We start from the raw sequence: 16,159 nt of genomic DNA, 5'->3' as shown, positions 1-16,159 counted from the left end.
TGGTACCGTAATACACAGTAAAAACAGCAACTGTAGATTTTATGGTAAAAAGAAATGGCAGGTAAGTTGCCAGAATTTTAGTTTTACATTCATATGCTGCGAAAACCACCAACATTTTTACCAAAATAACTATTGTCATTTTTACAATTTGATGGATAACTTGCGTTGAAATCATAGGTTTTTTGACAACAGTTTTTTTGAAAAGTATGAAAATAAATTTGTTGCAATATTAAAGTTTCAAAAAAACATGCAATTTCATTCAGTACATTTATTTTTTTGTCCAAATAGAAAAAAATTAAAAAATGTAATAAGATACGATTGTCGGGATTTACTGCAAAAACCATAATCAAAGATCCTCTATAGGAGAGGAGCGTTATGCTCTAAATATTTACTGCAAAAAACAGTCAAAGATCATCTATACAACAGGAGGGTTATACTAGAAAAGGAGTGTTATGCTAGTTTATTGGATTTACTGCAAAAACACGAGTTAAAGATCCTCTATACGACAGGGGGATTTAATACAAACATGCTAGTCAAAGATCCTCTATACAACAGGAGGATTTAATACAAATATGCTAGTCAAAGATCCTCTATACGACAGTAGCGCTATGCTCATTGTCGGGATTTACTGCAAAAACCATAATCAAAGATCCTCTATAGGTGGGGAGTGTTATACTCTTAAGATTTACTGCAAAAAACCGTCAAAGATCATCTATACAACAGGAGTGTTATGCTAGTTTATTTGATTTACTGCAAAAACACGAGTTAAAGATCCTCGATATGACAGGAGGATTTAATACAAACATGCTCGTCAAAGATCCTCTATACGATTGTCGGGATTTACTGCAAAAAACATAATCAAAGATCCTCTATAGGAGAGGAGCATTATGCTCTAAAGATTTACTGCAAAAAACAGTCAAAGATCATCTATACAACAGGAGGGTTATACTAGAACCGCAGTGTTATGCTAGTTTATTGGATTTACTGCAAAAACACGAGTTAAAGATCCTCTATGCGACAGGAGAATTTAATACAAACATGCTAGTCAAAGATCCTCTACAAGACAGTAGCGCCATGCTCATTGTCGGGATTTACTGCAAAAACCATAATCAAATATCCTCTATAGGAAGGAGCGTTATACTCTAAAGATTTACTGCAAAAAACAGTCAAAGATCATCTATACAAAAGGAGTGTTGTGCTAGTTTATTTGATTTACTGCAAAAATGTGAGTCAAAGATCCTCTATGCATCAAGACGAGAGGAGTGCTATGGAGTTATTGTAAAAAGGCCGGTCAACGATCCTCTACGTGACAGGAGTTTTAGGCTGGTATTGAGTATTTATTGCAGGACTGCTAGTCAAAGATTGTCTATATGATTTCATTGTTCCTCCAGTTGAATGGAGGACTGCACTACTTGCGTCAGCCGGCAGAGGGCAGCGTGTGATGTGCTTGTTGCTATAGAAACGGAGCAGATTGTAGTGTGGATGTAAAGGTGGATTTGTTGCTCCACGTCAGAACGGAATGTTGTCTGCTCTGCCTTACCTGGGCTGCGCCGTGTGCGCCGTGCTCAGCGGCCAGTTGGCAGACTACCTGCGGGAGAAGTGCTCCTACCCCACCGTCACCGTCAGGAAGACCTTCACCATCATCGGTAGGTTCTTGTACTTCCATCCCAGGACCCAGGGAATACAGGTGTGTGTGTGTGCAGGTATGATCGGACCGGGCATCTTCCTGGTGGCGGCGGGCTACACGGGCTGCAACTACACCCTGGCCATCGCCTTCCTCACCATCTCCTCCTCGCTGGGCGGCGTGTCGTCGTCGGGCTTCAACATCAACCACCTGGACATCGCTCCCTCGTAAGGCCGCTACATTAGGTCCGCCAACATCTTCCACCTGTGACGATAACCACAGAACAGGAAGCGGAAGCAACATGACGCGATCCATCAAGATTGCTCACGTAAACTCACAGCACTGACCGGGCCGTGTCGTTGTGGTCCTGGCAGGTACTCGGGCATCCTGCTGGGCATCACCAACTCCTTCGCCACCATCCCCGGCATGGTGGGACCGCTCATCGCCAGAAGCCTCACTGCAAACGTAAGAACCTCTTTTTCTGACATCCTTTTTTCATTACATCTTGTCAAGGGACAATAAATACTAAGATAGATACTTAAGAGTAGTCAGTGTACAGCAGTATAGATGTACAAACCCCGTTTCCATATGAGTTGGGAAATTGTGTTAGATGTAAATATAAACGAAATACAATGATTTGCAAATCCTTTTTCAACCCATATTCAGTTGAATGCACTACAAAGACAAGATATTTGATGTTCAAACTCATAAACTTTTTTTTTTTTTTTGCAAATAATAATTAACTTAGAATTTCATGGCTGCAACACATGCCAAAGTAGTTGGGAAAGGGCATGTTCACCACTGTGTTACATGGCCTTTCCTTTTAACAACACTCAGTAAACGTTTGGGAACTGAGGAGACACATTTTTTAAGCTTCTCAGGTGGAATTCTTTCCCATTCTTGCTTGATGTACAGCTTAAGTTGTTCAACAGTCTGGGGATCTCCGTTGTGGTATTTTAGGCTTCATAATGCGCCACACATTTTCAATGGAAGACAGGTCTGGACTACAGGCAGGCCAGTCTAGTACCCGCACTCTTTTACTATGAAGCCACGTTGATGTAACACGTGGCTTGGCATTGTTTTGCTGAAATAAGCAGGGGCGTCCATGGTAACGTTGCTTGGATGGCAACATATGTTGCTCCAAAACCTGTATGTACCTTTCAGCATTAATGGTGCCTTCACAGATGTGTAAGTTACCCATGTCTTGGGCACTAATACACCCCCATACCATCACAGATGCTGGCTTTTCAACTTTGCGCCGATAACAATCCGGATGGTTCTTTTCCTCTTTGGTCCGGAGGACACGACGTCCACAGTTTCCAAAAACAATTTGAAATGTGGACTCGTCAGACCACAGAACACTTTTCCACTTTGTATCAGTCCATCTTAGATGACCTCAGGCCCAGCGAAGCCGACGGCGTTTCTGGGTGTTGTTGATAAACGGTTTTCGCCTTGCATAGGAGAGTTTTAACTTGCACTTACAGATGTAGCGACCAACTGTAGTTACTGACAGTGGGTTTCTGAAGTGTTCCTGAGCCCATGTGGTGATATCCTTTACACACTGATGTCGCTTGTTGATGCAGTACAGCCTGAGGGATCGAAGGTCACGGGCTTAGCTGCTTACGTGCAGTGATTTCTCCAGATTCTCTGAAACCTTTGATGATATTACGGACCGTAGATGGTGAAATCCCTAAATTCCTTGCAATAGCTGGTTGAGAAAGGTTTTTCTTAAACTGTTCAACAATTTGCTCATGCATTTGTTGACAAAGTGGTGACCCTCGCCCCATCCTTGTTTGTGAATGACTGAGCATTTCCTGGAATCTACTTTTATACCCAATCATGGCACCCACCTGTTCCCAATTTGCCAGTTCACTTGTGGGATGTTCCAAATAAGTGTTTGATGAGCATTTCTCAACTTTATCAGTATTTATTGCCACCTTTCCCAACTTCTTTGTCACGTGTTGCTGGCATCAAATTCTAAAGTTAATGATTATTTGCAAAAAAAAAAAATGTTTATCAGTTTGAACATCAAATATGTTGTCTTTGTAGCATATTCAACTGAATATGGGTTGAAAATGATTTGCAAATCATTGTATTCCGTTTATATTTACATCTAACACAATTTCCCAACTCATATGGAAACGGGGTTTGTACTTGTGGAAGTCGCTTCCGAGCGGTCCCACTGTCAGACACGGCTCAGGAGCCAAGCGTGCAGGTTTTAATGATATTGTTTCAACACAAGACCTTTCAGTCACGTCCGTATCCTTTCCCTCTCTCTGCTCCCGGCTGCTCACTGATAAAGACAACAGATGATTAGATTACCATGTACCACCTGTGAAATCTAATCACCTGCGAGCTGTGTCTCGCCGTCAGCACATGCCCCGCCCGCTATCCGATGGTGCAAAACCATCGACAGAGGCAGTGACCTTTGCTCCTGCAGGCGCGCTGATCACACTCTCCCTCCACAGTACTATTCACTGATAATGAGTCAACACACAGATGTTTCTTATACATTTATTTGTGACAAAAAGGTTTAAGCCACACCATACTTGCCAACCCTCCCGAATTTTCCGGGAGACTCCCAAAATTCAGCGCCTCTCCCGAAAACCTCCCGGGACAAATATTCTCCCGAAAATCTCCCGATTTTCAGCCGGAGCTGGAGGCCACGCCCCCTCCAGCTCCATGCGACCTGAGTGAGGACTGACTTTTTTCATGACGGGAGGACAACAGGGTGACAAGAACTAAATCATCCAGACTACAGATAAATTGTATTATTATGTTTATCTTACCTAAAAATAAATATATATATTAATTTAAAAAAAAAAAATGTTTTTACTATATTTAGCTAAAAACATCAAAATTAATTATATTTTTATTTGTATCTTTTCTGACTCCTTATTACACTCAGCCATAGAATTATACATTAAAATAAACATATTTGAAATAATTAATTTTAAATGATCATAATAATTCATTTAAAATGACCATATTTAATTATTAAAATAATTGTTTGTTTATCAACAACTTTAACATTTTATTAATTACATTTTGAAGCTCTCAGAAGCCAAGTTATGTTATATTCCTTAATATTTATTTATGCAAGTTTGAAGTATCAATGATCTAAACACAGTTTTGTTTGCATATTTTCAGGATGTAGATATATATATATATATATATATATATAATGAAATACTTGACTTGGTGAATTCTAGCTGTCAATATACTCCTCCCCTCTTAACCACGCCCAACCCCCCACCCCCACCCCCACACCTCCCGAAATTGGAGGTCTCAAGGTTGGCAAGTATGAGCCACACCCACCAAATTTGAGAAGAAATAAATATTGTTACATATATTAGCCGCATCAGACCCTAAGCCGCAGATTTATACCGGTACAAAATATTTTGTAAATGTTTATTTACATACCTTCATTGTTTCCAAACGGTGTCTGTAACAGGGCAGTAAAACGGCTGATCAAACAAAACAGAAGTCATCATACGTTGTGAAATGAGTTATTTACACAATGTTTATTGACATACTTTAATTGTTTCAAAACAGTGTCTGTAACACGGCAGTAAAACGGCTGATCAAACAAAACAGAAGTCATCGTCATGGACCCACCAGCTGCGTAAGCTAGCTCTCCAATCAGCTAAACAGACTCAATAACTCCACGGTGACGTTTTGGAGAATTTTACGAAACTAAAATACAAAAAAGATCAAATAAAAAGAATGCCATTGTAAGTTAATTATACTAACACAGACACTTGTAAACGTGTTAGCATATTAGCTAATGCTAACGACACTAGCTTGATTACATTACGATAGCACGTACAAATATGCATGAAAACACTCCTACACACATGTGACGGTTGAGTAAGTAAGAATTGTTGTAGTTATATTGTAAAACTTACAAACATTGCCCTGATTGAAGAATGAAGAGAGTAGAAACGCTATGGACATGCTATGTTTTAGAGATTTACTGCAAAAAACACTAGTCAAAGAGCCTCTATACGACAGGAGTGCCATGCTGTTTTTAAAGATTTACTGCAAAAAAACAGTCAAAGATTCTCTATACGACAGGAGTATTATGCTTGTTTTAGAGATTTGCTGACAAAATGCAGGTCGAAGATCCTCTATACGACAAGTCCTGTGCTGTTTGTAAGGATAGCTGCAAACTTTCTAGTCAAAGACTTTTCTATGACAGGAGCGCTATGCTCTTTTTAAGGATTTACTGCAAAAAACGGTCAAAGATCCTCGAAACGACAGGAGTCCTGTGCTGTTTGTAAGGGATAACATTCTAGTCAAAGATCCTCAAATGACAGGAGTGCTATGCTCTAAGGATTTACTGCAAAAATGCTAGTCCAAGATCCTCTATACGACAGGAGTGCTATGCTTGTTTCAGGGATTTACTGCAAAAAGGGGAGTCATTAGATTCTCTATACCCCCAGACGACAGGAGTGTTATGCTTGTGTCACGGATTTACTGCAAAAAGGGGAGTCAAAGATCCTCTATGCTCTATACGACAGGAGTTCTATGCTCTTTTTAAGGAATTACTGCAAAAATACTAGTCAAAGATCTTATACAGTATACTGCCAGACAGGAGTGCTATGCTTTTTTAAGGATTCGCCGCAAAAATGCTTGTCAAAGGTGGTTTGCTTGTGTCAGGGATTTACTGCAAAAAGGGGAGTCAAAGATCCTCTATCCTCCATACAACAGGAGTTCTATGCTCTTTTTAAGGATTTACTGCAAAAATACTAGTCAAAGATCCTCTATACTGCCAGACAGGAGTGCTATGCTTTTTTTTAAGGATTTACTGCAAAAATACTAGTCAAAGATCCTCTATACTGTCAGACAGGAGTGCTATGCTTTTTTTAAGGATTTACTGGAAAAATGCTTGTCAAAGATCCTCTATACGACAGGTGGTTTGCTTGTGTCAGGGATTTACTGCAAAAAGGGGAGTCAAAGATCCTCTACCCTCCATACGACAGGAGTTCTGTGCTCTTTAAGGATTTACTGCAAAAATACTAGTCAAAGATCCTCTATACGACAGGTGGTTTGCTTGTGTCAGGGATTTACTGCAAAAAGGGGAGTCAAAGATCCTCTATCCTCCGTACGACAGGAGTTCTGTGCTCTTTAAGGATTTACTGCAAAAATACTAGTCAAAGATCCTCTATACGACAGGTGGTTTGCTTGTGTCAGGGATTTACTGCAAAAAGGGGAGTCAAAGATCCTCTATCCTCCGTACGACAGGAGTTCTACGCTCTTTTTAAGGATTTACTGCAAAAAGTCTAAGATCTTTGACTAGCATTTTTGCAGTAAATCCTTAAAAAGAGCATAGAACTCCTGTGTTATGCTTTTTTTTAAGGATTTACTGCAAAGATACTAGTCAAAGATCCTCTACACTGCCAGACAGGAGTGCTATTCTCTTTTTAAGGATTTACTGCAAAAATACTAGTCAAAGATCCTCTACACTGCCAGACAGGAGTGCTATGCTTTTTTTAAGGATTTACTGGAAAAATGCTTGTCAAAGATCCTCTATACGACAGGTGGTTTTACTGCAAGTCAAAGATCCTCTATCCTCCATACGACAGGAGTTCTGTCTGGCAGTATAGAGGATCTTTGACAAGCATTTTTGCAGTAAATCCCTAAAAAGAGCATAGGAGTGCTATGCTTTTTTTAAGGATTTACTGGAAAAATGCTTGTCAAAGATCCTCTATACGACAGATGGTTTGCTTGTGTCAGGGATTTACTGCAAAAAGGGGAGTCAAAGATCCTCTATCCTCTGTACGACAGGAGTGCTATGCTCTTTTTAAGGATTAACTGCAAAAATGCTTGTCAAAGATCCTTTATACGACAGATGGTTTGCTTGTGTCAGGGATTTACTGCAAAAAGGGGAGTCAAAGATCCTCTATACGACAGGAGTTCTATGCTCTTTTTAAGGATTTACTGCAGAAATACTAGTCAAAGATCCTCTAAACTGCCAGACAGGAGTGCTATGCTTTTTTTAAGGATTTCCTGGAAAAATGCTAGTCAAAGATCCTCTATACGACAGGTGGTTTGCTTGTGTCAGGGATTTACTGCAAAAAGGGGAGTCAAAGATCCTCTATACGACAGGAGTTCTATGCTCTTTTTAAGGATTTACTGCAGAAATACTAGTCAAAGATCCTCTATACTGCCAGACACGAGTGCTATGCTCTTTTTAAGGATTAACTGCAAAAATGCTAGTCAAAGATCCTCTATACGACAGGTGGTTTGCTTGTGTCAGGGATTTACTGCAAAAAGGGTAGTCAGAGATCCTCTATACGACAGGAGTTCTATGCTCTTTTTAAGGATTTACTGCAGAAATACTAGTCAAAGATCCTCTATACTGCCAGACAGGAGTGCTATGCTCTTTTTAAGGATTTACTGCAAAAATACTAGTCAAAGATCCTCTATACTGCCAGGCAGGAGTGCTTTGCTTTTTTTAAAGGATTTACTGGAAAAATACTTGTCAAAGATCCTCTATCCTCCATATGACAGGAGTTCTATGCTCTTTTTAAGGATTTACTGCAAAAATGATAGTCAAAGATCCTCTAAACTGCCAGACAGGAGTGTTATGCTTTCTTTTAAGGATTTACTGGAAAAATGCTTGTCAAGGATCCTCTATACGACAGGTGGTTTGCTTGTGTCAGGGATTTACTGCAAAAAGGGGAGTCAAAGATCCTCTATACGACAGGTGGTTTGCTTGTGTCAGGGATTTACTGCAAAAAGGGTAGTCAAAGATCCTCTATACGACAGGAGTTCTATGCTCTTTTTAAGGATTAACTGCAAAAATGCTAGTCAAAGATCCTCTATACGACAGGTGGTTTGCTTGTGTCAGGGATTTACTGCAAAAAGGGGAGTCAAAGATCCTCTATACGACAGGTGGTTTGCTTGTGTCAGGGATTTACTGCAAAAAGGGGAGTCAAAGATCCTCCATACGACAGGAGTTCTATGCTCTTTTTAAGGATTTACTGCAAAAATGATAGTCAAAGATCCTCTACACTGCCAGACAGGAGTGCTATGCTTTTTTTAAGGATTTACTGGAAAAATGCTTGTCAAAGATCCTCTATACGACAGGTGGTTTTACTGCAAGTCAAAGATCCTCTATCCTCCATACAACAGGAGTTCTGTCTGGCAGTATAGAGGATCTTTGACAAGCATTTTTGCAGTAAATCCTTAAAAAGAGCATAGGAGTGCTATGCTTTTTTTAAGGATTTACTGCAAAAATGCTTGTCAAAGATCCTCTATACGACAGATGGTTTGCTTGTGTCAGGGATTTACTGCAAAAAGGGGAGTCAAAGATCCTCTATCCTCTGTACGACAGGAGTGCTATGCTCTTTTTAAGGATGTACTGCAAAAATGCTTGTCAAAGATCCTCTAAACTGCCAGACAGGAGTGCTATGCTCTTTTTAAGGATTAACTGCAAAAATACTAGTCAAAGATCCTCTACACTGCCAGACAGGAGTGCTATGCTTTTTTTAAGGATTTACTGGAAAAATGCTTGTCAAAGATCCTCTATACGACAGGTGGTTTGCTTGTGTCAGGGATTTACTGCAAAAAGGGGAGTCAAAGATCCTCTATACGACAGGAGTTCTATGCTCTTTTTAAGGATTTACTGCAGAAATACTAGTCAAAGATCCTCTATACTGCCAGACACGAGTGCTATGCTCTTTTTAAGGATTAACTGCAAAAATGCTAGTCAAAGATCCTCTATATGACAGGTGGTTTGCTTGTGTCAGGGATTTACTGCAAAAAGGGGGGTCAAAGATCCTCTATATGACAGGAGTTCTATGCTCTTTTTAAGGATTTACTGCAAAAATACTAGTCAAAGATCTTATATATTGCCAGACAGGAGTGCTATGCTCTTTTTAAGGATTTACTGCAAAAATACTAGTCAAAGATCGTCTATACTGCCAGACAGGAGTGCTATGCTTTTTTAAGGATTTACTGGAAAAATGCTTGTCAAAGATCCTCTATACGACAGGTGGTTTGCTTGTGTCAGGGATTTACTGCAAAAAGGGGAGTCAAAGATCCTCTATACGACAGGAGTTCTATGCTCTTTTTAAGGATTTACTGCAGAAATACTAGTCAGAGATCCTCTATACTGCCAGACACGAGTGCTATGCTCTTTTTAAGGATTAACTGCAAAAATGCTAGTCAAAGATCCTCTATACGACAGGTGGTTTGCTTGTGTCAGGGATTTACTGCAAAAAGGGGGGTCAAAGATCCTCTATATGACAGGAGTTCTATGCTCTTTTTAAGGATTTACTGCAAAAATACTAGTCAAAGATCTTATATATTGCCAGACAGGAGTGCTATGCTCTTTTTAAGGATTTACTGGAAAAATGCTTGTCAAAGATCCTCTATACGACAGGTGGTTTGCTTGTGTCAGGGATTTACTGCAAAAAGGGGAGTCAAAGATCCTCTATACGACAGGAGTTCTATGCTCTTTTTAAGGATTTACTGCAGAAATACTAGTCAAAGATCCTCTATACTGCCAGACACGAGTGCTATGCTCTTTTTAAGGATTAACTGCAAAAATGCTAGTCAAAGATCCTCTATACGACAGGTGGTTTGCTTGTGTCAGGGATTTACTGCAAAAAGGGTAGTCAGAGATCCTCTATACAACAGGAGTTCTATGCTCTTTTTAAGGATTTACTGCAGAAATACTAGTCAAAGATCCTCTAAACTGCCAGACAGGAGTGCTATGCTTTTTTTAAGGATTTACTGGAAAAATACTAGTCAAAGATCCTCTATACTGCCAGACAGGAGTGCTATGCTCTTTTTAAGGATTAACTGCAAAAATGCTAGTCAAAGATCCTCTATACGACAGGTGGTTTGCTTGTGTCAGGGATTTACTGCAAAAAGGGTAGTCAGAGATCCTCTATACGACAGGAGTTCTATGCTCTTTTTAAGGATTTACTGCAGAAATACTAGTCAAAGATCCTCTAAACTGCCAGACAGGAGTGCTATGCTTTTTTTAAGGATTTACTGGAAAAATACTAGTCAAAGATCCTCTATACTGCCAGACAGGAGTGCTATGCTCTTTTTAAGGATTTACTGCAAAAATACTAGTCAAAGATCCTCTATACTGCCAGGCAGGAGTGCTTTGCTTTTTTTAAAGGATTTACTGGAAAAATACTTGTCAAAGATCCTCTATCCTCCATATGACAGGAGTTCTATGCTCTTTTTAAGGATTTACTGCAAAAATGATAGTCAAAGATCCTCTAAACTGCCAGACAGGAGTGTTATGCTTTCTTTTAAGGATTTACTGGAAAAATGCTAGTCAAAGATCCTCTATACGACAGGTGGTTTGCTTGTGTCAGGGATTTACTGCAAAAAGGGGAGTCAAAGATCCTCCATACGACAGGAGTTCTATGCTCTTTTTAAGGATTTACTGCAAAAATGATAGTCAAAGATCCTCTACACTGCCAGACAGGAGTGCTATGCTTTTTTTAAGGATTTACTGGAAAAATGCTTGTCAAAGATCCTCTATACGACAGGTGGTTTTACTGCAAGTCAAAGATCCTCTATCCTCCATACGACAGGAATTCTGTCTGGCAGTATAGAGGATCTTTGACAAGCATTTTTGCAGTAAATCCTTAAAAAGAGCATCGGAGTACTATGCTTTTTTTAAGGATTTACTGCAAAAATGCTTGTCAAAGATCCTCTATACGACAGATGGTTTGCTTGTGTCAGGGATTTACTGCAAAAAGGGGAGTCAAAGGTCCTCCATACGACAGGAGTTCTATGCTCTTTTTAAGGATTTACTGCAAAAATACTAGTCAAAGATCCTCTATACTGCCAGACAGGAGTGCTATGCTTTTTTTAAGGATTTACTGGAAAGATCCTTGTCAAATATCCTCTATACGACAGGTGGTTTGCTTGTGTCAGGGATTTACTGCAAAAAGGGGAGTCAAAGATCCTCTATACGACAGGAGTTCTATGCTCTTTTTAAGGATTTCCTGCAAAAATACTAGTCAAAGATCATCTATACTGCCAGACAGGAGTGCTATGCTCTTTTTAAGGATTAACTGCAAAAATGCTAGTCAAAGATCCTCTATACGACAGGTGGTTTGCTTGTGTCAGGGATTTACTGCAAAAAGGGGAGTCAAAGATCCTTTATACGACAGGAGTTCTATGCTCTTTTTAAGGATTTACTGCAAAAATACTAGTCAAAGATCCTCTATACTGCCAGACAGGAGGGCTATGCTCTTTTTAAGGATTAACTGCAAAAATGCTAGTCAAAGATCCTCTGTACAACAGGTGGTTTGCTTGTGTCAGGGATTTACTGCAAAAAGGGGAGTCAAAGATCCTCTATACGACAGGAGTTCTATGCTCTTTTTAAGGATTTACTGCAAAACTACTAGTCAAAGATCCTCTATACTGCCAGACAGGAGGGCTATGCTTTTTTTTAAGGATTAACTGCAAAAATGCTAGTCAAAGATCCTCTGTACAACAGGTGGTTTGCTTGTGTCAGGGATTTACTGCAAAAAGGGGAGTCAAAGATCCTCTATACGACAGGAGTTCTATGCTCTTTTTAAGGATTTACTGCAAAACTACTAGTCAAAGATCCTCTATACTGCCAGACAGGAGTGCTATGCTCTTTTTAAGGATTGACTGCAAAAATGCTAGTCAAAGATCCTCTAATGAAACCAGAAGCGCTTCGTCTTCATGACTCTCTTCGTTGGCTCTCTGGCCAACAAACGGCAGAAAATGAAGGTGTGGTCTTCTTCTAGAACACCATAGAAGAATGGCAGACGGTCTTCTTCATCGCCGGCGCCATCAACGTGTTTGGAGCCACCTTCTACACGCTCTTTGGACAAGGGCGAGTGCAGCCTTGGGCCTTGCAGGCGCCCCACAGCAAGTCAGTCTTGAACCAGTCTTGAGCCAGTCTTGAGCCAGTCTACATGGAAGCTGCTGCAGCTGACAACAACACTTTAATGTCTGCTCCTTTCACCACACCTGCTGCGTGTCCAGTGTGGAAAAGCTCTCTCCTCACACGGAAAAGTACACAAATAAATCAACTATCACCACAACATCTAGACTCTACACTCCTGACTTTTGGTCCACACTCTGGACCAAAAGTCAGGATTATACGGGAAAAAAACAGTAGTACTGTTTTTCACAACTGAGCTGCTAGCTTTTTACTGGTTTTTGTAAACGCTGCTCTAGCATCTCTAATGTTGGGCTAGCAGGGAGAAATTAGGATTATTTTCAGGCTAAAATGAAAAAAGGCATGAAATACTGAGCAGAAGAGACACAAGTGAGTACAATAGTAAAAAACATGTTTGTGTTTCCTTCTCACCCCAAATATTTGAAAGTAATTATTAGAGATGTCCGATAATGGCTTTTTTGCCGATATTGTCCAACTCTTAATTACCGATTCCGATATCAACCGATACCGATACACACAGTCGTGGAATTAACTTATTATTATGCCTCATTTTGTTGTGATGCCCAAAACAATGTAACAAGGTTTTCCAAAATAAATCAACTCAAGTTAGGGGGAAAAAAATGCCAACATGGCACTGCCATATTTATTATTGAAGTCACAAAGTGCATTACTTTTTTTTTTAACATGCCTCAAAACAGCAGCTTGGAATTTGAAGTGAAGTGAATTATATTTATATAGCGCTTTTACATAGTGAAACCCAATATCTAAGTTGCATTTAAAGCAGTGTGGGTGGCACTGGGAGCAGGTGGGTAAAGTGTCTTGCCCAAGGACACAACGGCAGTGAGTCGGGAGACGGAAGCGGGGATCGAACCTGGAACCCTCAAGTTGCTCGCACGGCCGCTCTACCAACCGAGCAACACCGCCCCAGTTTAGGCCTTCCTTTAAAACAGCAGCTTGGAATTTGGGACATGCTCTACGTGAGAGAGCATGAGAAGATTGAGGTTGGGGGGTAGGGATAGCGGGGGGTGTATATTGTAGCGTCCCGGAAGAGTTAGTGCTGCAAGGGGTTCTGGGTATTTGTTCTGTTGTGTTACAGTGCAGATGTTCTCCCGAAATGTGTTTGTCATTCTTGTTTGGTGTGGGTTCACAGTGTGGCGCATATTTGTAACAGTGTTAAAGTTGTTTATACGGACACCCTCAGTGTGACCTGTATGGCTGTTGACCAAGTATGCTTTGCATTCACTTGTGTGTGTGAAAAGTCGTAGATATTATGTAATTGGACCGGCATGCAAAGGCAGTGCCTTTAAGGTTTATTGGCGCTCTGTACTTCTCCCTACGTCCGTGTACACAGCGGCGTTTTAAAAAGTCCTAAATTTTACTTTTTGAAACCGATACCGATAATTTCCGATATTACATTTTAAAGCATTTATCGGCCGATAATATCGGCAGTCAGATATTATCGGACATCTCTAGTAATTATGGTATTCGAGGAATAGGATATAATTATTATTTCAAAACAGTGCAAAATGAAATGATTTAGTGTACATGCACTAATAAACAACTCAACAGGCCATCATAACCATCATGTAATTAAATATATGCCAGAATGTTCTATTATCTTTGAGAATGGGCGGGGGAAAGTTTACGTTTCCTCATATTTCAGGGCAATTAAAGAATATTTTTAATCAAGGGAAGTTGAAATAAATCAATGTCATGTTTTCATTTTCTTGTGTTATGACGACCAAAAGCTTTTTAAAATGATCTTTGTGTACTTAGTTGAATGCTACATTGTGGGGGGGAATAAATAAAAGGTCAGATTTTACAGTAAAAAATATATTTTTTAAATGGCTGCCCGAATGCAGCAGAGTTAGGCTCCAGCACCCCCCCGCGACCCTGAAAGGGACAAGCGGTAGAAAATGAACGGGGCAGCCCAGTCACCAGAATTTTACTGTAAAAATAAGTGGTAATGTTTTTCAATTTACAGTATTGCGCGGTAAAAACCTAACTTTTACGATAAAAACTGTAGCAACGGAGATAGCAGGTTTTTAACTGTAAAACATGTCAATTTTAGTTTTGTACAAAGTATTGCAACTTTCAGTAAACGTTTACAGTTTGTCCATGAAGAGCAGGGGCGCCGCTAGGGATTTTGGGCCCCATTAAAAGAATCTTTACAGGGCTCCCAACACGTGTCATTATTTTTTCTGTATTATAATTTCATCATCATTAGAGGCCTCTCTGGGCCCCCCTCCATCATGGGCCCCTAGAATCCGTCTCCTTTACCCCCCCCTTTTCGGCACCCCTGATGAAGAGTAATCACTGGAAGAACAACTAACTGACGTGGACGTGTCGGTAAAAACTGGCAGTTCAGTCAGCACCAAAATTCCATTGGTGACCTTTTTCAATTTACAGTAAGTCAATGTAAATTTCACCCTAAAATTCTGGTAACTGAGCTGCCGTTTTTAAAAAAAAATCAAAAATGTTTTTAACAGTATACATTGACACTTTCAGCGATTCTTTAATTCTCAGGTGTGGTTTGTAAACCAAGTAGCTTTTTACGTGAAAGAGAGGTCACATCCGGTTTGCACTTGTGCCTTATTTACACTACAAAACTTGAACCTACATGAAGGGACTTGTGTGTTTTTTTACTGTCCTGATGTACACAAAGTGGCATTACTTGGAAAACAGTTCATGTCAAAAATGTCTTCAATCATTTGATGTCTGTCATGCAATCGTCATCAGAGCTTGTTAGTGAGAGTTATACTTCCATGCAAACTACAACATGACATGTAAATAAGGAGTCATTTGAGTCCCATAGATAGTTTATTATTGGCCCTCGATATATGAAATGATTATTAATCAGTAGTGAGCATTGTCACCATGACATAGATTGAGTGTTTGAGCATTTATTGACTGACATGATCTCATCTTTAACGCACAAAATGTATCAATAGTTGGAATCTTTCTGCACTTTTTTTTTTTTTTTTTTTTCTCAATAAAAGTGAGTTACTGAAAAAAAACTTGAACACTGAATTTTTTAACATCCTTAGCTCCGCCCCTTCCAGGTTTGTTATGATTTGAAGATTTTGTCTTCATTTTCTCATAGGCATTACATAATGCCTATGAGATATATATATATATATATATATATATACACATATCCATATAACATATTTACAATCTTTTTTGATTTTTGGTGATTTTATTAGATAATAAAATCCCCAAAAATCAAACTATACGTGTAATTATTTTATACGTTAGACAAAAAGATTTAAAAAAATATTTAATTGTAAAAATAAATATATTACAAATGTACATTAAAATGATAGTATGTCATGTACATGAATATTTGACTGTGATAAATGTATTTTAGGCTGTAAGTCCAGCATATTAAAAAGATAATCAGTTGTGATGTGAGCCACCACCTTTTACATTTTGTACACATACATTAATGACAATATTTTAATCAAACTGGAATTTAAGTTGATGCATGTTGATGCAAGAAACAAAATATTCAATATTTAATTTTGTAATCAAAGCAAATTTTCATATTTTCAACACGTATCCAACAGGAATTTGATTCGGTGGAAGCGGCTCAAACGCTGTGCGTCACAATGAGTACA

General features: G+C 39.4%; 1 protein-coding gene across 2 annotated transcripts in view; it reads left to right on the top strand.

Moving 5' to 3' along the window:
• The window catches only part of slc17a5 (solute carrier family 17 member 5), a 38,023-nt gene extending 22,506 nt beyond the window's left edge, over window positions 1-15,517 (top strand). For both annotated transcript variants that reach the window (XM_061966238.1, XM_061966245.1), the window contains exons 8-11: window positions 1,514-1,646; window positions 1,704-1,851; window positions 1,999-2,089; window positions 12,382-15,517. In XM_061966238.1, the coding sequence (XP_061822222.1) occupies window positions 1,514-1,646; window positions 1,704-1,851; window positions 1,999-2,089; window positions 12,382-12,531 (522 nt within the window). In that variant the 3' untranslated portion in view covers window positions 12,532-15,517. The remainder of the gene's footprint in view (window positions 1-1,513; window positions 1,647-1,703; window positions 1,852-1,998; window positions 2,090-12,381) is intronic.
• The last annotated feature ends 642 nt before the right edge of the window (window positions 15,518-16,159 follow it).

Source organism: Nerophis lumbriciformis, linkage group LG02, assembly GCF_033978685.3.
Source record: "Nerophis lumbriciformis linkage group LG02, RoL_Nlum_v2.1, whole genome shotgun sequence".
Lineage (NCBI taxonomy): Eukaryota > Metazoa > Chordata > Actinopteri > Syngnathiformes > Syngnathidae > Nerophis > Nerophis lumbriciformis.
The sequence above is the reverse complement of the archived record's forward strand: the minus strand, read 5'-3'. Positions and strand labels throughout refer to the sequence as shown.